An 18,191-nucleotide genomic window follows, 5' to 3' on the forward strand; every position below is an offset into this window, starting at 1 on the left:
ATAATTTTATACTTTTTTATATATTTTTATATAGTATATTTTTAGTACTTTTAGTACTCTTTTTTAGTACGCTATAATTTTTAACATTATTATTATTTATGGTTAATTTTTTTGTTTAATTTATTTTACCTAATGGGATCAATAGATTATATTATAAAAAGATAATAATAAATATAATGTACAAAAATTACCATTATAAAAATATATAATGTCAAATAAAAAATTAATAAAAAATATAAATAATAAATAATAAAAAAGAACTCATATAAACAAAAATAATAACAATTCTATAAATAATATAATAATATGTATAAAGGATAAAGATGGTAAAAAAAATAAATGTTAAATATTAATGGCCAAAAGCTAGTTAGTGCAACGCAGAAGCTAGAAATTGTTGCTTCTTATAAACGTGGTTTTGAGACTAAAATCACTTTTGCGTTTATAGAGAGAAAACTTAGCCAAACCAAAAATTGAAGCTTTCAGGAAACTATAACGTGATTTTCCTCTTTTAACGTGGTTTCCAAACACACCCTCCGACGTGTGTGTCCTGGTTGCCGACACAGCCCACATCTCTTGGGCCTGTTGGGATCCGCCTCGTCCATAGTAGTCCGTATCCTGGTGGACCTAGGACGTCCCTCACTTGCACGCCTCTTGTTGGGGTCTGGTATCACTGTTGGCCCATCATACGGTGGCCAAAAACCCTCGGGAATGGGCGGTGTGAACCCCATCCGGTACACGCTGAATACGGAGCTAAGACGATACACATGATGGACATACGACTCCCAAGTAAGTCATGAATAGGAACAGCATGCCAGGGCGTGAGGACACGGGAAATGAAGTGCCTGGAAGTATCTGCAGTAACAAGTCTGAGATCCAAGTGATACCCTATAGCTACCAAGTGAGAAAGAACCAATAAGAGTCGTCTCTGAGACGGTGAACTCCGAGTTATCTCTGTCTTACAAAGTCACCGTGAAGCACCTCGCCGTCTTCAGATTGGCCTCTATACACTTCACCAGATGTTGGCTGAATTGTTGTCCGGTTCCCAGCAATGCCTCAGCCTCTCTCCCCTTCCGGACGAATAGTTCTGCCAACCTCCCGTGCGTTGCCTTCACCAGCGAGCACACAGGGAGATTCCTGACCCCCTTCAGGATTGAGTTAACACACTCGGATATATTTGTCGTCATGTGACCAAATCTACGACCCTCATCCCGATGCTGAGTCCACATTGGATACTTGATCCGGTTCGCCCACTCACACATGGCAAGGTCTTCAGACCGTAATATATCAAACCAGTAGTCGAATTCCACCTCAGTCTTAGCGTAGGCTGAATTCACAAGAAGCCTCGTAGCGTCCTTGCCCTTGAAGGTCAGGGTAAAATTTGCTGCCACATGTCGAATACAGAATGCACGAAAGGCAGCTGGAGGTAGCCATCCTCCGTCTGGAGCCTCAAGCGCAGCCTTGATGCCATTATGCCTATCTGATATAACCAGCAGACCTCGTTGTGGGGTCACGTGCTGACGGAGATGGGACAGAAAGAAGGACCAAGACTTAGTATTCTCACCCTCAACCAGTGCAAATGCTACGGGCAGAATGTTGGAGTTACCGTCCTGTGCTATCGCGACGAGCAACGTACCCCCATACTTGCCAAAAAGATGCGTGCCGTCAATACTCACCAACGGCTTGCAATGACGGAGTGCCTCAATACACGGTGGAAACGTCCAGAACAGTCGGTGAAAATAAGCTTGTGAGTCGTCCAGCTCGCCCCCAACTAGAACTGGGCTCGTCTTAAGGACTGCAATAGTACCAGGCATCGTCAGCTGAACTCCTAACACCCACCTAGGGAGCTCGTTGTACGACTCATCCCAATCACCATAAATATGGGCAACGGCCTTCTGCTTTGCCAACCAAACCCTCCTTTACGTCGGCCTGAACCCAAAGTGTGCCGCCGTCGCATTCAGGAGCACCTTGATGCTGACGGATGCATCAGCTCTAACCATTGGCATGATGAACACCGAGATGACATGATAATCCAGACTTCTGTGGTCACTGGATATGGACGTCGTGAGACACGTATGTAGTCTATTGTACCGTTTGACCTCCCAAGTGCCCTTGCACTGCTGGAGACTAAGCCTACTCAACCATGTGCACCCATTCCCAAACTCAGAACACTTCCCAACATACCGGCGATAGTCAGACTCTACCACCTTGTACTGTACCCCGTGTCGGATGCTGTACGTCTTCACACTTAACACAGCCTCATCTTTATCTTGAAACTGCTGGCCAACCTAAAACTCTGTCAGACCTGAAGACCCTTCGACATCTCTAGCACAAAATCCAGCAGGCTCCCCAGGAACCCCCTCCTGTCTCATGGCATCCAAGTCTAAAGCTGAAAAGTACGGAGGGTACTGCTGTGTGCCAGAGCTAGAACCAGCTCCCGCCCCAGCTAGCCCACTCACTCCAATATCATTGCAGCTGTCATCAGCAATGATATCCGACTCCATATCATCGTCGTCTACATTTGCCAGCAATGCATTGCCCAGGCCAGGCGGTGCAGCACACTGTAAAGAGGTCGGCACAATATCCCCTATTCCAACCTCCCCGCCTCCATTACAGTTGAGATCAACAGCGAACGGAGGGGAGGCGACAGGCTCGACCGGAGGTTCATGCACAAGGGCGAACGAACATGCACTAACAGGTCTGGAGCTAGAACCCGCTACTGTGCCTACGGTGTGGGTATTCTGGTTCGAACCCTCTGAGCTGGATACGACATCAACCAACTTCGCCAACAGTTCAGGTGTCCTAACTTCGGAAAACTGTCGACGACAATGAAACGTGACCTGTAAGTCCTCATCACTCCCGATCGTGAAACAATCATACTTCACGATTTCTTGTAGCACCGAGATCGGAATCTGATAGAAAAACTTTTTAACCCGTTTGACGCCTTCCAGACCAAGTTTCTGTAGCACAGAATTAACCAGGTCATCATAGCTCGTCGTAGGCCTCATAAATATACTGAGAGGATCCTTGTCGGTGAACTTCACACCAGACTGTATTTTCCTCTTAATCGATCCTCTGTGATGAACCAGTACTATGAAACTCTCATCACTAGCCATTTTTTTCACTCTAATGAGGTCAATCACGTTCACAACATATTTATACACGCCTGTCCCTTTATAATTCAAATTGGCCTAATTCGAACTATACATTGTGTAATTCGAATCAAGCAGTTTCGAATTACTTGGAATTGCGTGCTGGGGAGTAATTCGAATCACCCTGATTCAAATTACTATGTGTGTGTAATTCGAATCAGGTGGATTCGAATTACATGGGTGTGTGCATGTGTACATAGTTCGAATCAATATGATTCAAATTATATGAATTTTGAGTTCTTATTGGCCTATTTCGAACTACATATAAACATGCATTGGTGGATTCTTGAACCAGATTCTGATTTGGCGGATTTGTGTAAATTTTTGTTCTCCTTGGCTTATTATGGTGATTTACCCTAAAATTTCTTTAAGTTACATGAATTAATTTTTAATTAATTTTAAAAATCTGATTATTAATAAAAATTATGTATTAATTTTTTAGAAGAATATAAAATAATATTTATAATTTTTAAAAATTAATGAATACATACACTATGTAAAAAATTTTAATTTTTGAAACAAAATAAAATTATTTTGAAAAAAATATATACACAATTTTTTTATTTCTAAAGTGTTTAACATTTTGAAAAAAAATGTTATAAAATATACTTATATTTTGTGAAAAATAATTAACTTGTTACAAACAATATTGAATTTTGTGATAAATTAATTTTTTGTTACAAAATATTACAATATTTTGTAACAAAAACAACATCTCGTTACAAAAACTAACATAATTTGTAACAAAATAAAACAGGTTGTTACAAAATATTATCATGTTTTGTAACAACTTGTTTCCTTTGTTACAAAACATTATTCTTTTGTAACAATCACTAATTATTATTACAAAATACTATTTTTTGTAATAATTTTAAATTTTTTGTTACAAATGTTCTATTTTCTTGTAGTGAAGGGAGACCAAAAACTCGCGCGACGCTGTTATAATGAAAGCCTGAACCTTAAGGGTGACCCTAAAGGAAAAGAGGCAAACACTATTGAACTTGGGGGAACTCGAGCCCGTGAAGAACTCCGGCCCCAACTGGAAGGAGAAACCAAAGAAGTCCAGATCGGAGATACCCAAGACAAAATAATAAACATAGGGGCGAACCTAAAAGAAGACTTAAAGGAGCAGCTGACAAAGTTCTTAAGAGCAAACTCTGACCTATTTGCCTGTAAGGCTGCAGACATGTCCGGTATTGATCCCAGACTAATGTGCCATAAATTGGCAGTATACCCTGGATCTCGGCCAGTACAATAGAAATGCAGAAAACTCGGCCCAGAGAGATCACAAGCTGTGGAGGAACAGGTACATGCCTTATTAGAAGCGGGATTTATAAGGGAGGTCAAGTACCCATTATGGCTGGCCAATGTCGTACTAGTCAAAAAGTCAAATGGGAAGTGGCGGATGTGCACTGATTACACCGAGCTCAACAAAGCCTGCGCAAAAGATCCCTATCCACTCCCGAATATAGAAACCCTAGTCGATGCTTCATCAGGATATAAGTACCTTTCCTTCATGGATGCCTACTCAGGGTACAACCAAATACCGATGTATCAACCCGACCAGGAGAAAACCTTGTTCCTAACCCCAAGAGCAAATTACTGCTACGTAGTTATGCCATTCAAACTCAAGAACGCAGGGGAAACATACAAAAGGTTGATGAACAAAATCTTTGCCAACCACATTGGAAAAATGATGGAGGTTTATGTCGATGACATGTTGATAAAGACACAAAAAGAAGAAGCGCTACTTCTCGACCTTGCCGAAGTGTTCGACACCATAAGAAAACACGGGATGAGGCTAAATCCTGCGAAGTGCACTTTTGCGGTTGAGGCCGGCAAATTCTTGGGCTTCATGCTCACCCAGAGAGGGATTGAAGTAAACCCAGACAAATGTCAAGCCATACTCAGAATGAAAAGCCCAACCTGTGTCAAAGAGGTCTAGTAGCTCAACGGAAGACTAGCGGCTCTGTCTAGGTTCTTAGCTGGATCGGCCTTAAGATCCCTCCCTTTCTACACAACACTAAGGAAAGGAAAGAGGTTTGAATGGACCCCAGAATGCAAACAAGCCTTCCAAGACTTCAAAACATTTCTGGGACAACCACCTATCCTAACTCGACCCCGGAAGGGAGAGGAATTAATCTTTTACCTCACCGTGGGAAACTGGGAAATAGCCTCAGCCCTGGTTAGGGAGGACGAGAACAGACAACAACCCATCTACTTTATCAGTAAGGCTTTACAAGGGGCTGAACTAAACTACCAAAAGATAGAGAAGTTCGCTTACGCCCTCATACTCACCTCCCGACGGCTCCGACCGTACTTCCAAGCTCACACCATTAGAATACGGACCAATCAACCCATAAAAAGTATCCTACAAAAAACCGACTTAGTGGGAAAGATTCTATAATGGGCAGTGGAGTTGTTCAAATTTGATCTAAGTACGAAGTGTGGATTGCTATCAAGTCACAATACCTGGCCGACTTCGTTGCAAAGTACACTGACACCCCAGGCACCCCCGCTAACTGGAATATTTATGTTGATGGCTCATCAAACAAAGCTGGGAGTGGAGCAGGTGTCATCTTAGAAAGTGACCAGGGAACCCAACTCGAACTCTCGTTAAGGTTCGAGTTTCCTGCCTCAAACAACCAAGCCAAGTACGAGGCACTATTGGCTGGTTTGAAGCTGGCTAGGGAAGTAGGAGCTCAAAAACTTACCATCTTCAGCGATTCACAAGTAGTCACCTCGCAAATAGAAGAGAGATTCCAGGCCAAGGATCCCACCTTGAAGAAATACCTAGACAAAACCAGGGAACAACTCAAAAAATTCATGGGATATGAGATCCGACATATACCTCGAGAACAAAATGCTCGAGCTGATGCACTTTCGAAACTAGCCAGCACCAAACCAGGGGACAACAATAGAAGCCTCATATAAGAAACACTACTAATTCCATCAACCTCGGAAGAAGAGAAGGTCCTAACCATATCAGACCAAGACCAATGATGGATAAAACCCATAATCAACTACCTCAGATCTGAAAGACTTCCCACATACAAAAAGGAATAAAAAAGGCTCATAAAAGAGGCACAATACCACACCTTGGTAGGCGACATCCTGTACAGAAGAGGGATCTCAACACCCATCCTCAAGTGCATCCCGACCTCTGCCACAAAGGAGGTCTTGGAGGAAGTCCACAGTGGCATGTGCGGCAACCACCTTGGTGCACGAGCTCTCTCTAGGAAGGTACTCCGAGCTGGTTTCTACTGGCCGACCTTACAAAAAGAAGTAACAAAGTTCGTCAAGACATGTCCCCCATGTCAGAAGCACCAACTTCCATATAGCTCCGCCCGAAGAACTCATCTACGTCACTTCACCCTGGCCATTCGCAAAATGGGGACTCGGCCTCCTTGGACCATTTACCTAGGAATAGACTATTTTACAAAGTAGATCGAAGCTGAACCTTTAGCCACTGCCACCACCCAAAGAAGTCGGAAGTTCCTATACAAAAACATTGTCACAAGGTTTGGGGTCCTATGCTCCATCATCACAGACAATGTCACTCAGTTCATCGACACGGGCTTTAGAAACTTGGTAGCTGATTTAAAAATAAAGCACCAGTTCACCTCTGTAGAACACCGACAAGCCAATGGACAGGTGGAGGCCGCCAACAAAGTTATATTGGCCGGGTTAAAACGAAGGTTACAGGACGCAAAGGGAGCTTGGGCTGAAGAGCACCCCCAAGTCCTATGGGCATATCGGACAACACCACACTCCACGACCGGGGAATCACCCTTCCGACTTGCTTACGGAATGGAGGCAATGATCCCTGTAGAGATAGAAGAAGGATCCCCTAGAGTGGTCATCTACAATGAAAACACCAACCCTCAAGCTCAAAGGGAAGAGCTCGACCTACTTCCGGAAGTCCGAGAAAGAGTCTGGATTAGAGAAGAAGCGCTAAAGCATCGAATGACTTTAAGGTATAATCGGAAGGTAATCCAGCGAAGCTTCGCCACCAACGATCTCATCTTAATCCGAAATGATATCGGAGCAGGTCGGTCGGGAGAAGGGAAGCTAGCAGCCAACTGGAAAGGGCCATATCGAGTTATTTTTAGTTATATTTTATCTGATTATTATTTGAATGAAAGTTATCGATTCCCTAAAAAATTTCCTACCAAGACGTATTAATTTACGCTCATAAAACGCAAAATTCATCGCCCGATTAATAAAGGTCGGCAAGATGAAGCGATAGAAGTTCATATTAATGCAAGGAGTTATAAAAAGTAACCCAGAAAAAGTGACCTGACGAGGTCTAACTAGAAATTGGATTACTAAAAATAACTGAAGAAGGCCCGACAAAGAGGTCGGACCAATGAAAGGATCACTGAAAGGGGACAAAAACATCTCGCAAAGGCCAAGGAAAGGTTAAAAAACCAGGGCCCGAAGTGCCCAGCTAAAAAGGTACAGAGCCCTGAAAGGAATGTTACTTAAAGCAAGAGCACGATCTCAAAAACGGAGCTAGAAAGTCATCCCAACAAACTACAAAGAAAAGGTTCTATGTAAGAACACTACCTAAAAAAGTTGTTGGGAACTGGCTAGAGAAGCCCGGATAATGAAGGCATATAGACGTCAACTAAGAAGGGGCAAAAACATAATCCCAACATTAGGCTAAAAAAGTCGTCACAAAGAACACTAAAAAGTTAGTGAACAACGACTAAAAGCCCGGACGACATGGCTCAACAAAGACAGATGTCAATATGGCCAAAGAAAATGCATAATCCCAAAGGCATAGCTTACAAGGCCAAAGTAACCCAAAGCACCTACATAAAGGTTGACAGAGCAACCTCAAAACAATGATTGAAAAACAACCTCCAAATACAAGCATATCAATGCAAACAAAGTCAAATAGGGACAAATCAAAACATTAAAGACTCAAAGGTTGCCTAAACGGCAGCCCAAGAGTTTAAAGTGTTTGTTGCTAAAATAAAAGTTGCTAGGAAGCAACCAATTGTCAAAGAGTCATCCACAGGAGACTTACAGAAACCAACAAAGTTCAACAAGTCCACAGGTCGGACTATACCAATACATAATCAAAACAAAGACATAATAAGGGAATCATAGGGGATCCAAGTTCGCCCCAGTAGCAACATCTTGAGAAGGAGGTGGCATAGTCGAGATCGGGGTGGCATTGACAACTCCGCCTGGCCCATTCAGAATCTCCAGGTCAGGCTCCGGCTCAGGAGGGACCACCTCGGCAGAAGAAGCTGCAGTAGTAGAAGCCTTAGTTGGTGGTACAAGGGGAGGACCCTCATCATCATCATCTGGGGCAGGCATGATCTTGCCATCCTCCACCACATTCTCCATGCTAAATAAGGAGAGGTCAACATCGGGAGCAAGAACCTGAACCTAGGCTTTCAAATTTTCATACATGACAGTCATGCTACTCACCATATGGCCCTGGAGTTCGGCATAATCGTCCTGGGCAGATTGGAGTCTCTCTTTAGTTTCCAGCAGCTCGCCATAGGTCTGAGTATAGCTCTCCTTGTACTTTTTAGCAGCTTCCTCGGCTAGGTTGGCAGCTGCCTCCGCCACTATAGCACGATCCTTCTCCTTTTCTACATCAATCTCCAACTTGGCCACCTTAGCATCTAGTTCGTCCTTCAGCCCCTTCACCCTGTCGTATTCAACTTGGCATCTTCCAAAAAGGCCTTGGTAGCATGAACAGGGGACTCCCGGACAACCCGAGCTAAGGCCGCGCTAAGATTGGCCATCCAAACACTATTGCTTGATATGAAATCAAGATGGTGGAGGATTGACACGTCATCCAGGGGAACCTTCCCATAAGGAGCAATCAACTCCGTGGTAAAAGCCACACCATCAAACTCTTTATCATTCAGATTATAAGTCCCAACAATCTTTGGCTTTTTAAGAGAAGGACCAGCAGCAGTAGGAGAAGAGGCAGCACCTGAGGTTGACTGAAACAGTTCAGAGGAGGTCGGCCAAACTCGCGGGGTCGGGATAATCTTCTTCGGTCCCTGAGACTCAGTTACCGGTTTCTTTGGAGGTAATTGCTCCGAAGAACCCTCCCCCGAAGTCTTCTTTGATAGGTTCTGGGCGACCACTGCTTTCTTTGCCTTGCGAAACATTTTCATTGAATCAGAAGAAGACACCATCTCTGAAAAGAAGCCAGAAAAAAAGTTACACATCAGAAAAAAGGACAAGATCACAAACAACAAAACTTTCTATAAGAAAGAGATCGGATGCTACCTAATTCGTATCGGAGAAGGGAAGGATCTCCTAGAAATCTCTTTGTATCCAGGTGAGGAGACTCCCCCCCAATGCTCCTTTAACACACCCACAAAGACCTGTTCTACTTCATCTAAACTCTCCCAAGGATACTTAAGGACTATAGGGTCTTTTTGCCACCACAAAGGAAAGGTTGGCTCATCATTCTCATCCAGAAAGAAAGGGTGAGCACCCTCAACAGCTCAGACTTTAAAACAGTAATTCTTAAAGTCGCGAAAAGAGTCATCAAACATTGAAAATACTTTCTTCCCCTGGGTAGCTCGGAAGGAGATCCAAAAAGCCTTCTTTTTAGCCACCCCGGGTTTGGTCAGCACAAAAAGGTAAAGAAAAAGGGACAAGGTAGGTCGGACACCCAGCTCTTGGCACAATAACTGAAAAATTTTCATAAAAGCCCAAGAGTTCGGATGAAGCTGGGACGGGGCCACATTACAGTTCCACAACACTTCAGTCTCAAACGCAGTAAAAGGAAGGGTAATTCTTAATTGGCTAAAGAAATAGTCGTAGGCATAGAAGAAAGGACATTCTGCCCAAGTTAAGGGAGGAAAACTAACCCTCTCCTCAGGGTCGGGCGACACCAGTTCATAATTCTTCTTGTCATCCGTACTACTACAGATCCTATGAAACCTCCTAAGCTTCTCACAGTACTCAGGGTCTGCTACAGTAACACACATCAGGACTATGGAATCTAACCAATCGGCTATACCAGTAGAGACCTTTGTGGACATCTCGATAATATTCTTACGAGAAGACATATAGCAACTACACCTACAACAAGAAAATACAAATGGTCACTACCAAACAACTCAGACAGCAACGAAAAAGGAAGAAACAACCAACAAGCAACAAGTATGGCAGCAAAAGGGCACCCCAGAGCCTACACAAAGCAAAGAAATCAACGCCAAAAGTCCAGGGGCACCCTTTGGAGGCAACAATACAGAATACAGAAAAAGAAATGTCGCAAACAACCAAAACCCTAGACTTCTCCAACAAAGTAAACATCGGGAGGCAGAGATAGAAACCTAAGCGCCTACATTTCCAAAACAAACAGAAAGATCGCAACTTTGAAAAAAACAAAGTTATACAAAAATAACCAGAAAGCTTCAACCTTTTTCAAGAAGAAGCTCAGCAAAGATCAAAACTTTGTACAAAAAGAAAACATGCAAGGGTAAAGCGCGAAGAACGACAACAAAAGAAAAATGTAGCAAAGCACTAACCTGCAAAGGAGAATGAGAAAACAGTGACGAATGCGTAACTAAAGCACGAGCGGTCCAAATGAAAAGCTTCAAGACGTCAAAGAAAGAAGAAAAGCTTGGGCAAAGTTTGGGCAAGAGGGAGTTCTTTTCAGAAGAATGAAAACGAAACAAACAGAGGTTGAAGAAAGAACTGAAAAATACAAATTCTTTGATTTCTGATAAACCACTATTTTATTGTTTATCTTGTGCTCAATTGAGTGGTTTTTATCAAGTATTTACACACTTATTCATACAATTTGCATGCTTTTACAATTCCTTCCCAATTTTGTTCTATGGTTGAAAACTTGCTTCCTAAGCCTTTAAATTGTGTATTTTAATTCCTCTTTATACCATTCGATGCCGTGATCCGTGTGTTAAGTGTTTTCAGGCTGTATAGGGCAGGAATGGCTTAAAGGATGGAGAGGAAGCTTGCAAAAATGGAAGGAGCACAAGAAATAAAGGAGAAAACCAACGAGAATCGATGCGCACGCATGGCTCACTGTGCGCATGACTTGGAGATTTTTACAGCGACGCGTATGCGTACCTAACGCGTACGCGTGGCACGCGAAGAAGACTGATGAGCAGATAATTTATACACTTTTTGGCATTATTTTTATATAGTTTTTAGTATGTTTTAGTTACTTTTTATTATATTTTTATTAGTTTTTATGCAAAAATCACATTTCTGGACTTTACTATGAGTTTGTGTGTTTTTTTGTAATTTCAAGTATTTTCTGGCTAAAATTGAGGGACCTGAGCAAAAGTCTGATTCAGAGGCTGTGAAAGGACTGCAGATGCAGTTGGATTCTGACCCTCCTGCACTCGAAGTGGATTTATGGAGCTATAGAAACCCAATTGGCATGCTCTGAATTGCGTTGGAAAGTAGACATCTTGGGCTTTCCAGCAATGTATAATAGTCCATACTTTGCCCGAGATTTGATGGCCCAAACTTGTGTTCAACGCCAGCCAGAGACCCTTTTCTGGCGTAAAACTCCGGAACTGGCACCAGAACTGGAGTTAAACGCCCAAACTGGCATCCAAGCTGGCGTTTAACTCTAGAAAAGGCCTATGCACGTGTAAAGCTTAATGCTCAGCCCAAGCACACACCAAGTGGGCCCCGGAAGTGAATTTCTGCACTCTCTGCACTTAGTTACTCAATTTCTGTAATCCTTAGTAACTAGTTTAGTATAAATACTAGTCTTTCCTATTGTTTTAGAAATCTTTGGACTTTTTAAGCTTATGCCATTTTTCATATTTGGAGGCTGGCCACACGGCCATGCCTAGACCTTTTTCTCTTATGTATTTTCTACGGTGAAGTTTCTACACCTCATAGATTAAGGTGCGGAGCTCTGCTGTTCTTCATGAATTAATGCAAGTACTATTGTTTCTCTTTCAATTCATGCTTACTTCTTCTCCAAGATATACTCTCATACTTAATTCAGTTAAGTAAGAATGAAGGGGTGACTCGTGACAATCACCCACTATCTTCGTTACTTGCCTAGCCAAGATCCGCGTGCCTGACAACCACAAGCGGTCTACATGATGTTCAACGTAGTCATTGGACGATAGCTAGAGTATAATCTCTTAGGTCTCTGATCCACGGATTTGACTTGCCTCTCCTGACAACAGAGCATTCAAATTCGTGAGATTAGAACCTTCGTGGTAGAGGCTAGAACCAATTGGCAGCATTCCTGAGATCCGAAAAGTCTAAACCTTGTCTGTGGTATTCCGAGTAGGATCTGGGACGGGATGATTGTGACGAGTTTCAAACTCACGAATGTTGGGCGCAGTGACAGTGTGCAAAAGGATAAAGAGATCCTATTCTGAAACAAGTGAGAACCGACAGATGATTAGTCGTGCGGTAGCTGTTCCTGGTATTTTTCATCCGAGATGAGAGATCCGACAGTTGATTAGCCGTACAGAAACCGTACTTGGACCATTTTCACTGAGAGGATGGATGGTAGCCATTGACAACGGTGATTCACCAACATACAGCTTGCCATGGAAGGGAGCACGCATGATTGGATGAAGACAATAGGAAAGCAGAGGTTTAGAAGCAACAAAGCATCTCCAAACGCTTATCTGAAATTCCCACCAATGAATTACATAAGTATCTTTATTTTAATTTACGTTTTATTTATCTTTCAATTATCAACACTCATAACCAATTGAATCCGCCTGACTAAGATTTACAGGATAGCTTGCTTCAAGCCGGCAATCTCTGTGGGATCGACCCTTATTTGCGTAAGGTTTTATTACTTGGACGACCCAGTGCACTTGCTGGTTAGTTGTACCGGAGTTGTGAAAAGTGTGATCACAATTCCGTGCACCAAGTTTTTGGTACCGTTGTTGGGGATTGTTCGAGTTTGGACAACTGACGGTTCATCTTGTTGCTTAGATTAGGTAACCTTCTTTCTTGTTTCAACCTTTATTTTCTTTTCAAAAAGTTTTTAAAAATATTTCAAAAAAAAAGTTTTCGAAAAAAATGTTCTTCAAAAATTTTAAGAATGAATTCCACCTTAAAGCTCCATGATGATATGTTGAAGCTTGGCTGGCTATTGAGCCATATCTAATCTTTTGGACTGAAGCTTCCACTTATCATTGCAACTATTGGAGGAGCCTTTGGATTCTCATTTATAATTTTGTGCTAAAGTTTGGCTGGCCATTTGGCTATGTCTAATTCTTTTGGACCAAAGCTTTAGACTAACATTGCATGAATCCTGGAATTCTTATTAAAAATTTTGAATTTATTTATTTTCTTTTTCCAAAATAATTTCGAAAAAAAATACAAAAAATTAATAAAATCATGAAACCAAAAAAATTTTTGTGTTTCTTGTTTGAGTCTAGTGTCAAAATTTAAGTTTGGTGTCAACTGCATATTTTTAATTTTTCTTAGATTTTTGAAAATTCATGCATTGTGTTCTTCTTTGATCTTCAAGTTGCTCTTGATGATTTTCCTTGTTTGATCTTTAATTTTTCTTGTTTTGTGTCTGGTGCACGAAATATGAATCACACTTTTCACAACTCGTACCACTAACCAGCAAGTGCACTGGGTTGTCCAAGTAATACCTTACGTGAGTAAGGGTCGAATCCCACGGAGATTGTTGGATTGAAGTAATCTATGGTTATCTTGTAACTCTTAGTCAGGATATCAATTATAATTATCAGTTTGAATTGCGAAGAATAAAAGAGCATGAAATAAATACTTGTTATGCAGTAATGGAGAATATGTTGGAGTTTTGGAGATGCTTTGTCTTCTGAATGTCTGCTTTCTCCCTGTCTTCTTCTTCACGCATGCAAGGTTCCTCCTATGGCAAGCTGTGTGTTGGTGGATCACCGTTGTCAATGGTTACCGTCCGTCCTCTCAGTGAAAATGGTCCAGGTGCGTTGTCACCGCACAGCTAATCATCTGTCGGTTCTCACTCATGTTGGAATAGGATCCATTGATCCTTTTGCGTCTGTCACTACGCCTAACCCTTGTGAGTTTGAAGCTCGTCACAGTCATTCAATCCCTGAATCCTACTCGGAATACCACAGACAAGGTTTAGACTTTTCGGATTCTCAAGAATGCTGCCAATGGATTCTATCTTATACCACGAAGATTCTGATTAAGGAATCCAAGAGATACTCATTCAATCGAAGGTAGAACGGAGGTGGTTGTCAGGCACACGTTCATAGGTTGAGAATGGTGATGAGTGTCACAGATCATCACATCCATCATATTGAAGTGCGAATGAACATCTTAGATAGAAACAAGCGTGGTTGAATAGAAAACAGAAATAATTGCATTAATTCATCGAGACACAGCAGAGCTCCTCACCCCCAACAATGGAGTTTAGAGACTCATGCCGTCAAAGAGTATAAAGTTCAGATCTAAAAATGTCATGAGGTCCAAAATAAATCTCTAAAAGTTGTTTAAATCCTAAACTAGTAACCTAGGTTTACAGAAAATGAGTAAACTAAGATAGATAGTGAAGAAATCCACTTCTGGGGCCCACTTGGTGTGTGCTGGGGCTGAGACTTGAGCTTTACACGTGCCTAGGCTGTTTCCAGAGTTAAACGCCAGGTTGTAACCTGTTTCTGGCGTTTAACTCCAACTTCTAACCTGTTTCTGGCGTTTAACGCCAGAATGCAACATGGAACTGGCGTTGAACGCCAGTTTACGTCATTTATCCTTGAGAAAAGTATGGACTATTATATATTGCTGGAAAGCCTTGGATGTCTACTTTCCAACGCAATTAAGAGCGCGCCATTTGGACTCCTGTAGCTCCAGAAAATACATTTCGAGTGAAGGGAGGTCAGAATCCAACAACATCTGCAGTCCTTTTTCAGCCTAAATCAGATTTTTGCTCAGCTCCTTCAATTTCAGCCAGAAAATACCTGAAATCACAGAAAAACACATAAACTCATAGTAACGTCCAGAAATATGAATTTTTCCTAGAAACTAATAAAAATATACTAAAAACTAACTAAAACAAACTAAAAACTACATGAAATTACCCCCAAAAAGCGTATAAAATATCCGCTCATCAGTGTCTTTTCTTATTCTTCTTGTGCATTTTCGAATTGTTAGTGTCCCTAGTACAAAATTTCTTAAGTTTGGTGTCTTGCATGTCTTTCTTTTCTTAAAAATTTTCAAAAATATGTTCTTGATGTTCATCATGATCTTCAAAGTGTTCTTGGTGTTCATCTTGACATTCAAAGTGTTCTTGCATGCATTATTTGTTTTGATCTTAAATTTTTATGTTTTGTTTCATTTTGTTGTTTTTCTCTCTCCTCATTAAAAATTCAAAAATAAAAAAATATCTTTCCCTTATTCTTCTCATAATTTTCGAAATTTTGAGTTGACTTGGTCAAAAATTTTTAAAATTTAGTTGTTTCTTGTTAGTTAAGTCAAAATTTCAATTTAAAAACTTTATCTTTTCAAATCTCTTTCAAAATCAATACTTTTTCATTTTTTTATGATTTTCAAATTTCATTCTTAAAATTTTTCAAAATCTTTTTCATTTTTCTTTTAATATTTTCAAAAATTTTACTAACAATTAATGTTTTGATTCAAAAATTTCAAGTTTGTTACTTTCTTGTTAAGAAAGGTTCAATCTCTAAATTCTAGAATCATATCTTTTAGTTTCTTGTTAGTCAAGTCATCAACTTTAATTTTAAAAATCAAATCTTTTTAATTTCTTTTTCAATTATTTTTCAAAATAAATTTCAATCATATCTTTTTTTTAAGATTTTAATTTCAAAATCTTTTTCTAACTTCTTATCTTTTCCAAATTTATTTTCAAATCTTTTTCAACTAACTACTTAACTTGTTTGTTTTAATTTTAAAAAGTTTACTATTTCTTATCTTTTTCAAAACCATCTAACTACTTTTCCACTTATAATTTTCGAAAATCACTAACCACCTTTTCAAAATTCTTTTTAATTAACTAATTATTTTAAATTCTAATTTTATTTAATTCTTTTAATATTTTCGAACACTAACTAAATAATTAAAATAAAAACAAAAATATTTTTCTTTTATTTTACTTAAAAAAATTCGAATACTCTCTCTCTCTCATCCCTTTCTATTTATTTTACTTAATCACTAACACTTCTCTTCTACTCATAATTCGAACCCCACTCTCTTCTCTCTGTTCGAATTACTCATCTCCTCTCTCTTCTCATTCTTCTATTCTTCTATTCTTATACTCACATAAAGGAATCTCTATACTGTGACATAGAGGATTCCACTATTCTCTTTGTTCTCTTCTTTTTCATATGAGCAGGAACAAGGATAAGGACATTCTTGTTGAAGCTGATCCTGAACCTGAAAGGACTCTGAAGAGGAAGCTAAGAGAAGCTAAAGCACAACACTCCAGAGAGGACCTTATAGAAAACTTCGAAAAAGAAGCAGACATGGCAGCCGAACCCAACAACAATGGTGGAGATGCAAGAAAGATGCTTGGTGACTTTACTACACCAACTTCCAACTTCTATGGAAGAAGCATCTCAATTCCTGCAATTGGAGCAAACAACTTTGAGCTTAAGCCTCAATTAGTTTCTCTAATGCAGCAGAATTGCAAGTTTCATAGACTTTCATTGGAAGATCCTCATCAGTTCTTAGCTGAATTCTTACAAATCTGTGACACTGTTAAGACCAATGGGGTTGATCCCGAGGTCTATAGACTTATGCTTTTCCTCTTTGCTGTCAGAGACAGAGCTGGGATATGGTTGGACTCACAACCTAGAGAAAGCCTGAACTCTTGAGAAAAGTTAGTCAATGCTTTCTTGGCTAAATTCTTTCTACCTCAAAAGATGAGCAAGCTTAGAGTGGAAGTCCAAACCTTCAGACAGAAGGAAGGTGAGTCCCTCTATGAAGCTTGGGAAAGATACAAGCAATTGATCAGAAGGTGTCCTTTTGACATGCTTTCAGAATGGAGCATCTTAGGAATATTCTATGATGGTCTGTTTGAATTGTCCAAGATGTCATTGGACCACTCTGCTGGTGGATCTCTTCATCTGAAAAAAACACCTGTAGAAGCCCAGGAACTCATTAAAATGGTTGCAAATAACTAGTTCATGTATACTTCTAAAAGAAATCCTGTGAATAATGGGATGACTCAGAAGAAAGGAGTTCTAAAGATTGATACTCTGAATGCCATATTGGCTCAGAATAAAATATTAACTCAACAAGTCAATATGATTTCTCAGAATCTGACTGGAATGCAAGCTGCATCCGGCAGTACTAAAGAAGCTTCCTCTGAAGGAGAAGCTTATGACCCTGAGAATCTTGCAATGGAAGAGGTGAATTACATGGGAGAATCCTATGGAAACACCTATAATCCTTCATGGAGAAATCATCCAAATTTCTCATGGAAGGATCAGCAGAAGCCTAATCAAGGATTCAATAATAATAATGGTGGGAGAATTCGGTTTGGCAATAGCAAGCCTTTTCCATCATCTTTTCAGCAACAGACAGAGAATTCTAAGCAGAGCCTCTCTGACTTAGCAACCATAGTCTCTGATCTATCTAAGATCATTCTCAGTTTCATAACTAAAACAAGGTCCTCCATCAGAAATTTGGAGGCACAAGTGGGTCAGCTGAGTAAAAGAGTTACTGAAGTCCCTCATAGTACTCTCCCAAGCAATACAGAAGAGAATCTAAAGAGAGTTCAAGGCCATCAATATATCCAAAGTGGCCGAACCTATAGAGGAGGAAGAGGCAGTGATTTCCAGTGAGGAAGACCTCAATGGACATCCACTGACCACTAAGGAGTTCCCTAATGAGGAACCAAAGGAATCTGAGGCTCATACAGAGACCATAGAGATTCCACTAAATTTACTGTTGCCATTCATGAGCTCTGATGAGTATTCTTCCTCTGAAGAGGATGAAGATATTGTTGAAGAGCAAGTTGCTTGGCATCTAGGAGCAATCATGAAGCTAAATGCCAAGTTATTTGGTAATGAGACTAGGGAGGATGAACCTTCATTGCTCATCAATGAACTGAATGCATTGGTTCAG

General features: G+C 40.6%; 2 protein-coding genes and 1 non-coding gene across 3 annotated transcripts; all 3 read right to left on the reverse strand.

The window, feature by feature from the left end:
- Nucleotides 1-956: 956 nt before the first annotated feature.
- LOC107646652 (uncharacterized) lies at nt 957-1,811 on the reverse strand. The gene has a single exon (XM_016350826.1). The coding sequence runs from the start codon at nt 1,809-1,811 to the stop codon at nt 957-959; it is 855 nt and encodes a 284-aa protein (XP_016206312.1).
- A 474-nt stretch (nt 1,812-2,285) lies between these two features.
- On the reverse strand, nt 2,286-3,113 carry LOC107646653 (uncharacterized). Its single transcript, XM_016350827.1, has one exon. The coding sequence runs from the start codon at nt 3,111-3,113 to the stop codon at nt 2,286-2,288; it is 828 nt and encodes a 275-aa protein (XP_016206313.1).
- A 13,877-nt stretch (nt 3,114-16,990) lies between these two features.
- On the reverse strand, nt 16,991-17,098 carry LOC148554874 (small nucleolar RNA R71). Its single transcript, XR_015888007.1, has one exon. It is a non-coding gene; the product is annotated as a small nucleolar RNA R71 (small nucleolar RNA).
- Between the last annotated feature and the right edge of the window lie 1,093 nt (nt 17,099-18,191).

This window comes from Arachis ipaensis, chromosome B6, assembly GCF_059453495.1.
Source record: "Arachis ipaensis isolate K30076 ecotype BB chromosome B6, ASM5945349v1, whole genome shotgun sequence".
In the NCBI taxonomy this organism is placed as follows: Eukaryota; Viridiplantae; Streptophyta; class Magnoliopsida; order Fabales; family Fabaceae; genus Arachis; species Arachis ipaensis.

Coding starts and splice junctions, on each gene's coding strand:
- LOC107646652 (XM_016350826.1), bottom strand. CDS start 1,811: ATGCCTGGTACTATTGCAGTCCTTAAGACGAGCCCAGTTCTAGTTGGG.
- LOC107646653 (XM_016350827.1), bottom strand. CDS start 3,113: ATGGCTAGTGATGAGAGTTTCATAGTACTGGTTCATCACAGAGGATCG.